The following is a 17382-nucleotide window of genomic DNA, read 5'->3' as shown; positions in this document are numbered from 1 at the left end:
TCTGAAAATCAGGCTCCTTAAAGATATGTCACATTCGGCTTTCAAATATTGAGGCATTCAAAATCACTAGTCACTTTTCAAAATGCTTGAAATAAAGATTTAAATAAACCATAAGGTAAGTAAGGCTGGACTAAATACACTGAATAAATAAATTGCTCAATTCTCCATCCAGAGCTTAAAACTAATCTTCAACTTGTTACAAGGTTCCAAACTGATCATTTTAAATTAGTTTTAGAATTCATGTGCCACTAAACTTTCTACTTCTGATTGTGATTTGCGATATCAAAGTATTTCTATCACAAGAAACACTGTTTATGTGGTATTTTAGGCCCCTCAAAAAACAGTAAGCACTAAACCTAACAAGAACATGCTGTCTCTTGAAAAATATAGTATGGAAAATGGAGCACAAAGGGAATCAAATGAGCATCCTAGTCAAATGAAAAATTACGGCCAATCTTTGCCCACAAACTTATGAGCACAACTCCTACTGAAATTCAACAGGAGTTGAACATGTGCACCTAAAGGTAAAACGTGGCCCTTTGGTCATTAACGTCTATAGTACCACCACACAAAAATAGAAAGCAAAAAATGTTCTCTCATTGTATCACCTTTCTTTTCTAGCTTCCTAATAGTCTCCTCAGCTTCATTCTGTTTAGTTTTGTAGAGGGTCTTCAATACTTCAGTTTCATTATTCTTTCTATCCAAAATCTGTAGTAGAAATTCATAACACTTTAACAAACCTGTGATTGAAAAGAAAAATATAACCCACAACCAAAGAACAATATCATATATGTGGATATATAACAGTGGAATAGTTTTGTATCTATAAAAGAGTAGTAGTCAAGAGATGCTTTGGACTCATGGAAGTAATGAAAAGTATGAAATTATCATTTCCACAGTAACTAACTGCAATGGTTATAAACAGAGGATGAATTCAGATGGGAAGCAGGCAACAGCAGGAGATCAACTTCTCAGCAATAAAAATACTATTTTAGTGTAAATGTCCTTATAAACAAAGAAAAAGTGAAGAGAAAATGTTACACAGACAAAGAACTGATTCTGAAAAAGAGTGATCTTCACAAGGCATCAAGAGCATCATGATTCTACAGGTCTTGAACCTTGGTCCACAGGGTTCCCAATTGATTGTCACCTGCCTTCTCCCACCCAGTGGCTGAGCAGAAGAGACCATGAAACCTGAAGTTACATCAGAGAGGGTTTCCCTGGGCCTGACTGGAGGAACATATTGAGCTCTGATTGGTCAGGGCTTCCTATTTAAATCAGAAGAGGAAGTTGTCCACACAACTGGGTTCTACCTGGGCTGCTACACTGGACCCTGCCTTCTTGCCTGACTCCTGAATCCTGCTTTCCAACCTTGCCCCTGGTTCCTACTTCCAGGACCTGTTCCTGCCATCCTGTCCTGTTCTTGATTCTTGCCTCCAGTCTCTGAATCTGGCTCTGACACTTGGCTTGACACTCCAACTCCTTGGCTTGATCCTCTGACTCTGGCTACAACCTTTAGCTCGACTCCCAATTCTGACTCCGGCTCCGACCCTTGTATTGACTCCCCAACTGACACCTGCTCTAACCACTAGACCCAGCATCTTTGTCTCAGCCCCAACACAATATAATGTTGTTGTAACAGTAAATTTAACAGTTTTGAAGACAATCCAAGAATGTGAACATACTTTTTATTGATAAATGCTCCTATGGGATCCCATCAAAGAACACAAACACAGGGAAGAAAATGTAAGATGCAACGTTTTCCTTATAAAAGAATTAACACTTCGGCATTCAGTAGGTAAACAATTTTTTTTTTATTTTAAAATACTGTAAGACATCTTACCAAGTGATCCTGCTGTGTCACTCAAAAAACATAATTGGCTATTGCAAAAGTAAAAGCAAGGGCAGTATTTTTGGTCCTTACCCTGCTTTTTGGTAGGACTACATTCTCTATGGGGATATAGGGTGCACATTGATGACCCACTCCAACTTCCTCTCCATGTCTGACACTTTTAATAGTATTCAGTTGTTTTCTTTTTCACTCCCAGCAATACATTTGCCTGTACCCTTAATATCTCATTAAAAACTCCCTCTCCCCATTATCTTATCTCTGAAACCATTTATATATTTGCTTTCAATTCCTTTACTATGTTTTGTGGATCTTTCGAGCCAAAGACAGTACTCTATAATGGAGATTTACTATGGTGTTCTATGTACAATGGAATCTACAATCCAAAGGCAAAGACAACTTTTTGTCTACCTTCATTGTCCATAACCACTCTTTGGTTATACATAAACATTATATCTCCATACTCTCATTCTTCAGAAAATCACCAGTTCTCTCTGTCCAGTCAAGTACTTTGATCCTATCAGACTTATTAGCATAATTGGATAATTTCCCACCTTTGCTGGTCTTTACCCCCACCAACTCCTTGCACTGGTATCTCAACCTTCTTCCCTCCCTCCACTGAATGTATCTGGCCATCCCAAGAGAGCACTACTGTTGGAGGCAAGCCACAGAAGGAAAGCAACAGATATGTAGGGATATGGACGCCTCTCATCTGGACTGCCTTCCTTTCCTTAAACCATCAAGATTATTTTTAAAAAAATATTTTACTCTTTTTTCTTTCCACATTCTCATAAAAAAGATTTAAACAACATAAGTTGTCTTGATACGTTGACAGCAAAAGACAATCCTATATAGGTCTTTGTATTTATAAAAATACAAACACCTCTGTATTTATAAAAATATACTTACCACTGAAATTGTACAAACAAAATTTATAGTACTGTCTAATCTGAATATTAAAATAAAAAGATGCATGTTTATGTAAATTGTTATGCTTCTGGCTGCAGTTTAAGACACCATTTTAATTACTATTATAAACTCAATGTTAAACTTAATATTTATGTTTAAAATGTTTTAACGTTAACTTATAGTCATTCTAAAAACTTATAACAAGCAGAACGCTGCCACCCCAAAACAGAATGTTACTCTCACCTACATTAAATGGTCTTGTGATTAAAGGATTAATGCAACACTATTTAACTTCTTCTAAAACATACCCAACATGATAAAACAAGTTCAAAAGATGGAATCTTGACAGCAGTTTGAAAAAAACAACAACTAAGGAGATGGGAAGGCATCTCAACTATTTCTTATTCTTACAAAGCTGTTTCCTTTAGACTCTCAACTTCACTAGCCAGTTACACTTACAAGCTTTCAGAACAGATGAGTCAAATATGCACCTGACCAAATATTAACATCCTTTATGGGAGTCTTTGATGTGTCATAGTGTTGTGTCAACTGACTTCCTCCAAGTCTGTGACTCAGTTTTGAAAAACAAAACTGAGACACTCAGTAAAGCCTAAATTAGGATAAGGCCCCATGAACCTCATCCTGTGAGGTACGGAGCACTCAATTCCCAGTAACTCCATGGGAGTTAAGGATGAAGAAGCACTTAGTACCTCAGAGAATGTGACCTTATGTAAAAACATGATAAAAAACATGATACTAAGATAAACAATATAGGTGGTGACAGTCTTTTTAATCATTTGGAAAGTGATGCTTTGCAACACAGTCAGAAGAAATCCTACATAGCCCAAAGTAACCATTATTAAGTGATATTTTATTGCTGTGTAGAATCATAAGTAAACTAACAGTTTGATAAACTAAGTTAAGCTGAATTGTAAGTGTTCAACAGTTTGCAAATCTATTTATTAAAACAGCCTACTTTTTCAAGCACAGTGTCAAAAATAAAATAGTAAAACCAAGTACTGTTACCGTAGTGATAAGAAAATGCATTTGGTACACTCATTTAAACAATTAAAATAAAAAGAAAATGTTTAAGTGGCACTGAACTTTACACTAAAATTAATAAAAGCCAAGGAATACAAATTTACAAACAGAATGCAAGAGTTAGAGATGGAGTTTCAAGACAAATAATCAGATGATGGTCTTAGTTAATGATAAAAATCACAGGTTTACAGTTTCACCATCAGATGAAGCCACAGAAGTTGATGGGTTGTGAAGCAAAAAAATGTTCTTCAAACACCCATTTCTGCAATATCATCACGTAGCACATTAAATAACTTTTCACAGAGACATTTTCCTTTTCCAAGTTCAAGCCAGTATTGGAGATCTCCCTTTCAAATCAATTTTTGCAAACTGCAACAAACAACAAAATCTTATTTTAAAGCAAAATGAATGTTAATCTGAAAGAGCTAAAGCAATTAAATTCAGCTCTGAATTATTTATTAGGATCATATTCAATATTATACAGATTCATGTACTATACATCCCTCAGAAGTAACATCCAAACATTTCTTACCTTCTGAACATCAGCATCATGCTTCTGCTGTAATTTAAGCTTTTCTTCATGAAATTTAGCTTCCATTATTTTTGTTTTCATCTCCAGCTTTAAAGGAAAAAGTATCTCATAGTTATTAATTCACTTTCAGAATAAAATTATATTAAGGCCCTTCAGTGATTATTTACTTTCCATAATTAGAAAACTATTTTTTTGCTTGGGGGGGGGGCAGAGGGATTGCTACTCAATAAACGATACAAAAAAAATCCAGGTACAGTTTTCAAAGTGTTTTCATACCATTTATTTCATACAAAGATTAACAGTTTCAATCTGCACCCACTGTTTACAAAATTGTAGAAGATTTCAGCTGGTAAAAGAAACAAAATTACTGTCCAAAAAGCTAAAATTATATTTCTAAACAAAACAGTGTGAAAAGAAAGTTTTAATATTTGTGATAATGCACATAAATCATGCTAAACGCTCTTTAATTTATAAGGCAGGTGTTTCTCCAATTTATACAAAGGATGTCCTTCAGCTCTCACTCATGTTTATTTTTGTAGGTTTCTATTATTCACAGATTTTATATTCTGTACACACTTCCTTTTTTAAAGATTCTCTTACTTACAAAATCATTAAGATTATTGCTGGCAAATCAGCAAGCTGGAAATATCTTGTTTTTGCCTTTTTATTTGTTTATTGTTGTTTATTTAAAAGCTTCCATGTAGCATACCAATGATATTGCTGTTCATTGTAAACAGGCCAAGCTGTACACCTAAGATGATAACATGATAATTTAACTCTCTCATACATTTTTATTATGGCCTTTGAAAAGCATTGTCAGAATTATATCTCCACGTATCATAGCTCTTTTGTGTTTACCAAAAAACTTTCTAAAATGACCAATGATACTTTGGACCATACTGTATCTCTCCCACTTAAAACTAGTTACTTCTGCTGCTCAGGGAGCAATGCAGCCAGAAAGCTGACCCCAACATAATCAGCCCTACAACCTCCGCTGTTCATAAGTGACACATCAGGCTGGGTCATGGGTGGCAATGGCTGGCCAGCAGAATGTTCTCTCCTGGACTGTTCCCACTAGCACAACTTAAACCAACATTTAAGCTGTTCTAAGAGATTCTGAATTGCCACCACTCTCCTTAGCCAGCTGAAAACAGGATCCCAGCCACGTTCCCTCCACCCTCAGCTCTTGCACAGCTTGGCTGGACCCACAGATTTGGCCTCTTGTGTTTAACAACATGATGGATAAACTGTATTATATAAAAGAATATGTTTGAGAGCCCCACACTAGCCTTCCAAGAGCAGAATTGGGCCAGGTGGGCCCAATCAGCTAATTAGGCTTCGGAGTGGGGGGGAGAGGATGGGTGGGAGGTCTTTTGGCTGGAGGCAGCTAATTAGGAACAGGCTCATCTGTGCAGGAACAGGTGGGACCTATAAAGCCAGGGAGGGGGCTACAGACTGGGGCAGCTGCAGAGAAAAGGCAGTCACTCCCTGGGGAGAGGGTTCTTGGAGTTAGCACACCTAGACAGAGAAGTGGAACCAGAGTGTGGGAAGCAGCTCAGAGAAGGAGCATTGAGGGCAGAGAGAGGAAGCCCAGAACTGTTGAGCTGAGGGTCCCCGGACAGGAACCTGAAGTAAAGGGCAGGCCCAGGTTCCCCCACCAGCCATTGAGGGAGTGGCACTGGGGCAGTGAATGGGAAGACTGCCTAGGACTGTTGATGGACTGACCCCAGAGTGACAAGGAAGATGCTGCAGGTGCTGGAGCGAGAGGAGCTGCAGACCAGAGTGATGGCATGCAAACTGCGGACGGGACATTGGCCTAAGAGCTAATCCCCAGAGTGATCAGGAGAAGGCACCATACTGGCAGTGGATGGAGCACCCCGGGACAAAGAATCAAATTCTTAATTCATTACATTTATTTTTCTGTATTTTCTTTGGTTTAAATAAACACAATATTTCAAGAATTGATCTAATTTATTTTATGTATATAAAGATACATATTTAATACAAACACACTGCTATCAGTTCACTGTAACACATAGATATATCATTATAGATATTTTTGTACATGTATATAGAAAACATCCACATACTAAAAGATCACAAGTTTACTGCACTGAATTTAACAAAAAAACCCTACGGGCAATAGATCCTATCAACAGCTGAAAGTAGGAGAGGCAAGTGCAGCAAGCCCTTCCATCAAGGACTCTCCACATTTAAGTACTGATACATCTAACTGTACTATGCCTAAGGAGGACATCTAACCCAAAGCCCAAAATAGGTCTGAAGTCGTATGCAAGCTACTATACCAGAAAACATCTCCAAGTCTTTTGCCAACAGATCCAACTCTTTTCAACACAGATGGGTGGACTGATGTCTAATCCAAAGGAAAGGAAATCTATTCCCCTGATTTTCCAGGTATCTTAGACGCTTGTATTCTCAAGACAATAAAATGCTTAGACATTTCATAATATTCACTTGTACCAAATATATGTTAAACAGGCTCTCTCACTGGCAACTAGTTTTCCCCTTAGCAAGAGTGCATTGTAGCTCAGTGTACTAATTCCAGCAGAGTTTCCTTTCAAGTGTAACAGGACCTGGCACTACTTTGCAGAAAAGGATTCTAAACTTCATCTGAAGAGGACTAGCAAATGAATGTATCCGGAGATACAGTATGAAAAACTCTGAAAATGCTTGCTTAGGATAAGAGAGAGAAGGCTCATTACTCAAGGATAGAAACATTTGAAATACCTTAAGTAGATTAAAATTACCAAATCCTTTTCCATTTTAGAAAAAATGGTTAAACTATTCTTACCTGACAAATTCCAAATACTCAGCATTCTCCATTTCATTTACAACAAATAAATACATTATCCAAACAGTGCAGACAAGATGGGATTTTCAAAAGTTAGATGCCCAACTTTCATTGGCAGAAGGGTGCCTGACTCCCTTAGGTACTTTTTAAAATTCCAGTGTTTTTCTGCCCTGCCTGATCATCTGACACCACGTGTGATGTCATTACCACATACGGGGGTACTCTACATCAGAGACACAAGTAAAACAGGGAACCTATGTTTCAAATATTTAATTAACAAGTTTTTAAGGTGGCATATATTTTAATAATTAGGGGTATCCGGATTTTCTTTTGCCAAGAAAGGGTGTTTTTTAAAGTTTATCTTTGAAGTTAGACTAATCCTGAACTCATTGACTTGTTGGAAAAATTGTGGTAATAATATTTAAGATTATGAGTTTGATACTCAGTTCTATGTCCATGAGGCATAAGTACAGCTGTATTATCTTCCACAGCCATTTTGAAACCATTAACTCAACTGTTTAATGTGATAAACCTAAAAATATTAAAATTTTAGAACTACTGCCAGCTTTTCCCTTAGATAAGAGATGCACAGTGGGACAGTACAAAGACTATACACCACTGAAGTCCTACTTATGTCCTATTCTAAAGGCTTGAATAGGATTTTAAATTGTACATAAGCCTGGGGCAAGCCCTTAGAGTAGGAATGAACTTTTACCCCAACACACTTTCATCAATGATTTGGTAGTAAATATAAAATTTAAGGATGACACAAAGATTGGTGTAATGACAAACAGGGCAGGATTCAATTTATATTTGTTGGCAAACCTCTATTTTGGCACAACATTGAAATCAACCAGAAAAAAAATCAGTTGGTAACAGGTGTCATGCAGCCACCCCCACACCTTGCTCCTGCAGGAATTGGGTGTCACCAGCCCTGCAATCATAGGAATGAGGGAGAGGGAACATGACAGCAGAGCTGCAGAGGGCTCCCTGCATTGCCACAGGGCCAGTAACACCTGATTCCAGCAGGTGCAAACTGCAGGGAAGGCTGAGACCCTGGGGAAGCAGAGCAGACACCCCTGGCCAGGACTACAGAGAGTAGGATGAGTCCCTGGCTACGGGGAGACCAAACTGCTACTGAATGACTCTGTCCAGGAACACAAACTGTTCAGCAGCAGGGTCTGTGCTCAGACCTCCCCACACCTTGCACCTGCAGGGGTCAGCTGTCACCAGCCCCACAACCAGGCAGGGAGCCCTTTGCAGCTCTGCTGTCACGGCCCTGCTCTGTCACTCACCAGCCAGGAATGTGGAAGAAACTGTTCAGAAGCACCTTGTGGACAGGGCTTAGCCTCCGCTTTGTAGTCCTGGCCACCCGTCTATGCTATTCAGGACCAGAGCCTTACCTGCAGCTTGCATCCCAGTGTCTTGGGTCCCTGGGCTAAGCATGCGTGAGGCAGGTTGGAGCAAGGGAAGGGGCTTTCCCCCTACACTTCGAATAGTCTTAACTATCTACTTAAAGGAATATCTCTGAAATTTAAAATGCGCGTAAATGAGTCAAGTTAACTGCAACTTTTACTTACTATCATGTTAATCTCCTATCACTAAATTAAACTGGTGATAGCTGACTGTATTTCTGTGCCAGCTCCTCTCATCTACCAGCAGTTTCTATGTCTTAAATTGTGTTATGTTTTATAGGTCTAATATATATGGCAAACACAAAATATTATACAAACGATGTCATGGTAACCCTTTCATGTGTTTCAGAAAGAAAGCAGATGAAAACAATTTAGACCTCAATGCATTCATCTTCATCAGAAAAGCAATTGTTGGTTTATGTACTGATGTCCATGTATACTAACAACTTACATATGGATTCATCTCCTTATTCCTAATTAAGAGATGGCTTCGAACAGAAAGTACACGATGCACTATCCCTGAGACAGAAAAAGAACTTAATTTTTGAGTAGATATTTATCCATAGTTGAAAAGTTTGCAATGAAGTGTGAAATTTATCCATTGCCACAGCCTGAATATCATTCCTTTAGGTTTCTGTCATTGTTTATTCTCCTCACAGAGACTATGAAGCAATTAAACCCTAAGGCCATGTAAACATTACTGATGTCAAACATCTGTGCTGCCCCTGTTATTTAAAGCCATGGAGGGTGATACCAACAGAACAGCTTTTAAGTGCCTAGTCAGACTTTCCTTTCTTCCTATTTTCAAAAACTCATCAACAGCAAACAATTATGTCATCACACCACTGTAAAGCATTTTCAGAAATGTAGGAGTTCTGTGTAAGCTTGAAAGCTGGTTTCTCTCACCAACAGAAGTTGGGCCAATAAAAGACGTTACCTCACCCACTTTATCTCCATTTTAAGAAAGGCAGTTTCAGGAATCTTTAGTAATGCAGCTATAATCTAAACCTCTTAGTGGCCATCCTATTACTGCCATAAATATCATAAATATTGGTGCTTCCCAAATTTTTCATATGTCACAATCCCAGCATTTATCCTGCCACTATTTTTTTTACATGAATTTGCTGAGGTAGTACAATCTGTTTGATCTGTTTAATTATCTGATATATAAACATATCACTATGCAGATCAGCCATGTTATTTTGTGCCTGGGGCTCAGAGATACTTTGAACTCCTATTGATCACTGTTTGCTTGTCTTCACTGGACTAATCACCTTCAGGCCAGAGGTGGCATCTTGAAGGTTTAATGTATATCAGTATTTTTGGGATATTTGCCAAAACTCTATGTTCACTTGCCAGATTTTTTTCACTAACTGTGTGTGGGGGGATGGGGTGGGGTGAGGGGTGAACTGTAAATTCTAACTTCAAAGTTAGAACAAATAAAGTAGCGCAACTTGTTTTTATCTCAAGACAAAATTTTCAACACCCGCATAACACCAATACAAAAAAGAAATTATTAATCCACAATGATTAATAATCATAAAAAATGAAACATAACAAAACTTCAGTCTTTACCATGTAATTAGTAAACTTCCTACTGAATGCCATTTACTCAACTCTTAATACATGGGGCTAAGTAACAGTAAACAAGAATTCTTTGCACATATAGTCTTTCATCTGGATAATTCAAATGCTGAATCATTGTAGAAGTACTGCACTGCACTTCTCTTGAACAACAGATTTTATCTAGTAGAGAATCTTTTTAAGTTATAGATGATTGGAAGTCTCCATTATTTAGTATTAGAAACTATTTTCACACTTCTAAAATTATGGCTCCAAACAGTTTAACATCATGTACAGTAGTTATTACATTCCATTTTTCGCTTCTTGTGGCAGTCAGATGCCCCACTAATCTCAAAATCTACCTCATCTTTATGTTTCCATGAAATGGAAAGAAAGGAACAATGACCATACATCAAGGATATTAAGAAAACAGTTACCATATATCAGGGATATTAAGCTGAAATCCTAACTCCACTGAAGTCAACAGCAAAACTCCTGTTGATTTCAATGGGGACACGATTTCATCCTAAGAACTTTAAACTTGTGCATGTATTTCATAGAAGATGCAGTACCGCAAAGAAAGTGAACAAGAATCTATTTCCCACAGGGCCTGTAGTGAAGAATGTGCAGAGGTTGTAGTATCCTATGGGGAAACTCCATTATAATACATTTTCTGTGGCAATTCGTTACTTACTCTCCTTAGCTATCATGACTGTGTGTAACAAACATATACCGCAAAATTTGTTGAAACATGAACTGATGCTAGCGACAAAAGGTCAGACTTTCTCTGCACCAAATTATCAAGTAGAATTAGGTATGTTATATATTTATTAAACTACTGTCTGCCCATTCTGAAACACTTTCAAGGTTTTATTATTATTTTATATTTACAACAATGAAGATGAGTAAGGATAATTGTCTTCATTTTATTCCCAAAAATAAACTGAGGCAGGATAGAATGACTGACTTGCCGAAAGTCACACAGAAAGCCATTGGCAGAAAAAGGAAACCGATAAAACCTTTATTTATATTGGTTTATTTTCTGTAAATGTATACAATTAGAGTATAGTTTATTGATGCATGAATTTCTCTTAAATGCTTAGTACTGAACTGTTGACATTACAAAATATAGTTATCCTCTCCACTTCCACAACTATGCACTCGTAAAATACATGAGAATAGCAAAAAAAAGTTCCTCATTTTCAAATTAACCACATATCTTTTCTTATAACCCAATATGTCTGTCCATGAGTTAATATATACATGAATAAAGACTTGCAAGGAAGTATATAGATAGATAAAAAAATTTATATAAAGCAAGAGCTAAAACCATCCTTTTTCACTGGTAAGTAAAGGATTTTGTAGAGCAGTACTGCCACTTAATCCTAAAGGGATTTCAAGCAGAAAATACAAATTAGTGGTCTTTATGGGGGGGGGAAAGGAGATAGGAGATTATTTTGGTGTGGCATACACTTTTTTCCCTTTTAACAAAATACCTCCTTTTCTAGCATAAATTTATTGATCACTCTGACTGTATTCTTTCCAACAGAAACACAAGACCTGAAACATCCTGAAGCCTAAAAGAGGCAAGACATTAACAGAAAACTGTACAGCAACACAAAGAACTGCAGTGGAAGTGAGACTCGTGTACATCAGGAACAAACTCTCAACCATGACCACAGCACAGGCCTTAGCTTAAAGTGCATTGGAGCTGACTTCTTTGCAACTCCAGCATGGCGCTTTAAGGGCGCTTTGTACATGAGAGCTGACTGATCTTTAGGCCTTAAGCAAAAAAAAGCTGCTCTCTGCAAGAGTTATAAGAAGGTCCACAGTCTGTGTCCTTTGCCTAAGCTATTTAGGATAAAGCTGTCTGAAGGATAACAGGAGAAAAATCTCAAGATTTAAAGAGGAGGGCTGCTTCACTGTAGATGATTTTACATATAATATCTCATCTTAAAATTCCTGGGGGGTTAAAAAGTACAGTATGTCTAAGCTGCACCAGCAGAGGAATTAATGACTACAGTAAAGCTTGCATTGCCACACCAAACTACTCTGCAAATAATTTATCAAGGAACAAGATGAAGGTATCCTTGACAAAGATGATACTCTGGTGAAAAGTCAGGTTTCCTTCACAGCTAAAGACTTAAGGAGAAGTCCTTCTCTTTGTGTAACAGGATGATCAAGCCTAATCATAACACATCCTTTCCTCCTGGGCCCCCAAAGCACCTAATCACTAACCAAGTGGGGCACCTCTCAGAGGTTTGACTCATTCCATTTGATGAATCTGGGTTTCTATGTAAACAAACAAGTAATCTGAGTTTGGCATATGGATTTTTTTCTATATGCAAAATTACTTTTTTTTCCTCTGTGTCGAGGGTACTGTACTTCTCCATTGTTGTAAGTGTTTGAATTTTCCAAAAATGATTCTTTTAGGGAGCACAGATATTTTTTGCCTACATTTCTATTTGTTTTAAATTTATAAAACTATCAGATTTTCAAACACATTCTACAAATTAAAGGATGTTGTAAATAATTTTCTTCCTATTAGAACATAATGCACAATAAAAAGAGTTTTTCCATCTGGAATTTGCATTAACCTGGGGCATTTTTCTTGATGTTTTTCAAGTGATATTGAAGGTATCAGTACAATTAAAAAAAAAAACCTCTACACATTATTTCACTTACTGACAGAATTCACATGGTACTATAATGTTAGATATAGGAAGAAATTAAAATTAAATTACTTAAAATACATACTTCTGTTGTAGAAATAATTTTTGGTAATTGTCATTTTGAAATCGTAGATATCTAGGCTTTGGGCTTAATCCTACAATTCAATCTGCATAGATAGAAAAGTTTCACACATCTAAAGGGTCTACCTCAGTGGTTCTCAACCTATTTACGATTGTGGGCTGCATCCAATACTACCTGTATGGTCCTGAGGATGTCACATAGGCCACATGTTGAGAACCACTGGTTCTATCTACATGGATGGGGCAACTGATAAAATTAAGCATATGTGTCAGTTTTTACAAGACTGGTGCCATATCTCAGCGAAAATAAAACTGCAATTAAGCAATTTAAAGTACATTCCAAAATCACAATAAAAAGAGCTGCTTGGTATGCAACTTCTTTTCTATGTAACTCCATTTTAATAATTAATAGTTTTCAGCAGGAAATTAAAATAAGAATTAAAATTTCACTAGGAAAATTTTGGAAGGTTTAAAATTGTCATTGTTAATTCACAAAGTAAAGGCCTCATATATTCATTATTTATATGCAGCATATGGGTGTTTTTCAGATTTAAAATTTTTTAAAACGACATGCTTATGCTATAAACAATGTGATAGCCACTCAAATTATGAATTAACAGGACATTATTTTTAAATGTCCCAATATAAAAATGTTTGCTCTAAAGTTGATGTTCTCAATCTGTCACTTATTTTCCCCAACAAGAAAGTATCTAGTATATTTCTCAAAATCCCTTAGGCACTGGTTTGAACACAGATTTTACATCTTTTTGTACTTATAAATTAATTAAAAATTTAGAGCCATTGTCACTTCATAATTTACATGGAGATCTGTTTCATGTCTTTCAAAAAAGAAAATATCATCTAAAGTTTTTGTTTTAATTTTTAATATTGTCATAGATTTCAACTTTAAGGGAAAATTTTTTTGAAGTGCATGATTAGTTTTGTCCCTGATCAAATTTAGTCATTTAAAGTAATTTCATTCACAATAGCACATCATATTAAATATTTTAAGGAATTCTTAAATGCTGCAGTGAAAGAACATTCTGTAGTTTTATTTGGAGTGACAACTGTCCCACTTCTTATACATCATGAACATTCTCTAACACTTGTAGCAAAGACACTTGAGGATCAGTAAGTGCCAAAAAGCCTGAAATGTTTAACTGTCAAAGTTCACATACAGTAGCAAACAGGGCGGGCTCCAGGGCTTTTGCCGCCCCAAGCAGCAAAAAAAAAAAAAAAAAAAAAAAGCCGCGATCAGCTCTACCACAGCCGCTTCAGTCTTTGGGGGCAATTCGGTGGCTGGTCCTTCCCTCCAACAGGGAGTGAGGGACCTGCCGCCGAATTGCCGCTGAAGATCCGGACATGCCGCCCCTCTCCATTGGCCGCCCCAAGCACCTGCTTGCTGGGCTGGTGCCTGCAGCCGGCCCTGGTAGCAAATCTTGATAAACAGAAAAAAAAATAGAGCTCTAAAATGCAAAAAATTGCATCCTCGTTAGTGCTTAAAGTTCCAATCCTGAAAGTTGATTCATCCACGAAGACTCTTGTGCCTACACAGAATTTTATTGGCTTCAAATGGTGACATAGGAAAAATCAGTCCAGACTGCAGGATCAGGGCCTAAGTGGAAAGTTCCAATTGGACTCAATTCTGCAAAGTGCTGAGTTCCCTCAACTCCCATTGAAGTGAATGGCATTTGTGCATGCTCAGCCCCCTGCAGGATCAAAGCCATAGTGAGTGTAGAGGCAAACAGACAATTATCCCACTACCTAAGTCAAGTTACAGTAACTCCTATTTTAACATTGTAGTTATGTTCCTGAAAAATGTGACTTCAAGCGAAACAATGTTAAGCAAATCCAATTTCCCCATAAGAATTAATGTAAATAGGGGGGGGGGGGTTAGGTTCCAGGGAAATGCCCCTTTAAATAAGCTGACCCACTCTTAAGCCCATTGTCTTTTTAAGTGGATCAGGAAGTTGAGACAGCAGCTGCTGCACCAGGCTCTCTCTGTCTCTCTCTCAGTGTACCTGTCCCCACCCTGCTCTATATGGAGAAGAAGGGTTAAGCGGGGTATAGGAGCAGGAGGGATGGGGGACACTCTCACATTACCCCTCCCTCCCCCCGCACAACAAGCAGGAGGCTCGGGGAGCAGCTCCAAGGCAGAGGGCAGAAGCAGCACATGGCAGTGTGGGGAGATAGCTGCAATTGCTAGCCTGCTGGCAGCTGCTGCACAGGGAACTTAGCGGAGCGGGGAGCTGACGGGGGGGCTGCCGGTTGACCCTGGTTCCAAGCCCCCACCAGCTAGCTGCAACGGTCTGCTCTTCCTGCTAGCAGTAGACAAAGCAGGCGGCTGCCAAACGACATTAGAAGGGAGCATTGCACAACTTTAAACGAGCATGTTCCCTAATTGATCAGCAAGGTAACAACGAAACAACTTTAACCGGGACGACTTTAAGTGAGGAGTTCCTGTATTTGCCAGTTCATCTGTCACCCCAAACTAATTAAGCAACAGAAATCCCAATGATTTCTCTATGTAGCAGAAATTAGAAAATAAACTGTAATAACCCAGTTTCTATGCACCAAATATACATACAATTGAAACCCGCACATTTGCTTTTTGTTTACAAATATGATTGATTGTTTTCTAATGTGTATTTCATCAATCTCTGAGTCTTTGTTCAATTCCAGCCATCTCGGTATCTACTAAAACATCAAACTTACATTCATTTTTCACACATTTTACATATAGACCATTATATTGCAATTCATCTCAGAATTTCCACTCCATTTTTTTTTATTATAGAAAAACTATATTGCACATGGAAAGTAAATGTCACATATGTGGCACATACAGAATTGTTAAGAAATCTACTACCAGCAGTATCAATATTAGTAAATTATAAAAGTTACAAAGTCAGTTTGGAAAAATGTTTCTCATCCTGGCTGTACATTTCCTGTAGCTCTATTATTTCTGTGCCATGCCAATCTACTACTACTAAAATAAGTAAATAAAAATTAGATTTCGTGACTTTGAAGTCAATGGGACTACTTTTGTAAGTAAAGTTTTGTAGAAACTAGGTGGGTAAGAAATAGGGTGACAGATGGCAAATGTGAAAAATCAGGACGAGGGTAGATGGTAAGTGGTGCCTATATAAGAAAAATCCCCAAATATAGGGACTGTCCCTATGAAATTGGGCCCTCTTGTCACCCTAGTCAGAAATCACATGAACAAGAGATAGGGTTTTGTAAAGGGAAATCATGCCTCCCCAATCCATTTGAATTCTTTGAGGGTGTCAGCAAGCATGTGGACAAAGGTGATCTAATTGATATAGCGTACTTGGACTTTCAGAAAGCTTTGACAAGATTCCACACCAAAAGGCTCTTAAGCAGAGTTAACAGTCATAGGATAAAAGGGAAGGTCCTCTCATGCATCAGTAACTGGCTAAAAGATAGGAAGCAAAGGGTAGAAATAAATGGTCAATTTTTACAGTGGAAGGAGGTAAATAGTGGAGTCCCACAAGGATCTGTAGTGGGACCTGCAATGTTCAACATTTTCATAACTGATCTGGAAAAGGGGGTAAACAGTGAGGTAGCAAAGTTTGCAGACATTACAAAATTGCTCAAGATGGTTAAGTCCAACGCTGACTTAAAACAGTTACAAAAGGATCTCATAAAACTGGGTGACTGAGCTACAAAATGGCTGATGAAATTCAATATGAATAAGTGCAAAGTAATGCACATTGGAAAAAATACAGATCAACCCATCCATAAGCCATAACAGGCTTCGTGAGGTCCATCACAACAACTCCCCTCCACTCCTTTTACTAGACTCAGCAGAATTGGACAAGCCTAAGTATAACCATCAGCCCCATTAAATGCCTAAATAGGAGCCCATAATTTATTGATTCTGCATTACAGAAATTCTAAAAAAGGGCACCCAGCCATCCATATACTTTTTACGTACTTTGGCCAGGTCTGCTCACACTCTTGTATGAATTTAAAATAAACTAGTTTAGTTAAACTAGTAGAAACCCTGTATAGACATTTTTATTTTGGTGTACATTGTTTATTCCTAATTAGATGTAAGGTAAATGTAAGGCCTGCTCTACACAACATGGTTAGGTTGATGTAAGCTGAGTTGCATCTAGGTACCTGTGAAAGTGTCTTCATTTAAATCTGGCTCCTGCCAATGTACGTGCCTCTCTCCGCCAATTTAGTAACACCACCTCCCCCTCTGGTGTAGAGTCACAGTAAATATAATTAGGTTGACGCAGTGTCAGTGTACACACCACGTTGCTTATGTCAACTGTAACAGGCTTTCAGGGGCTATCACAGAATGCACCACACTGACAATACAATTGATACAAGTATTCCTGGTGAGGATGTGCACCGCCGATACAAGGAGCCAAGTGTTCTCACACACGCAAGCAATTTAATAACTGTAACGGCTGAATGCCAACGTAAGCTAGGTTGACATAATTTTGTAGTGTCGACATGACCTAAGTAAGTCTAGT

The 17382-nt window shown here is 37.9% G+C and overlaps 1 protein-coding gene across 6 annotated transcripts in view; it reads right to left on the bottom strand.

The window, feature by feature from the left end:
- CEP112 (centrosomal protein 112) overlaps nt 1-17382 on the bottom strand; it is a 270371-nt gene that overhangs the window by 198930 nt on the left and 54059 nt on the right. For 5 of the 6 annotated variants that reach the window (XM_039502349.1, XM_039502348.1, XM_039502352.1 and 2 more), the window contains exons 9-10: nt 4332-4418; nt 609-708 (exon numbers count right to left, since the gene is read on the bottom strand). In XM_039502349.1, coding sequence (XP_039358283.1) covers nt 609-708; nt 4332-4418 — 187 coding nt within the window. The remainder of the gene's footprint in view (nt 1-608; nt 709-4331; nt 4419-17382) is intronic. The other variant, XM_039502351.1, reaches the window with a different exon arrangement.

This window comes from Mauremys reevesii, linkage group 15, assembly GCF_016161935.1.
Source record: "Mauremys reevesii isolate NIE-2019 linkage group 15, ASM1616193v1, whole genome shotgun sequence".
NCBI classification, from domain to species: domain Eukaryota; kingdom Metazoa; phylum Chordata; order Testudines; family Geoemydidae; genus Mauremys; species Mauremys reevesii.
This window is presented reverse-complemented; position numbering and strand designations above follow the sequence as displayed.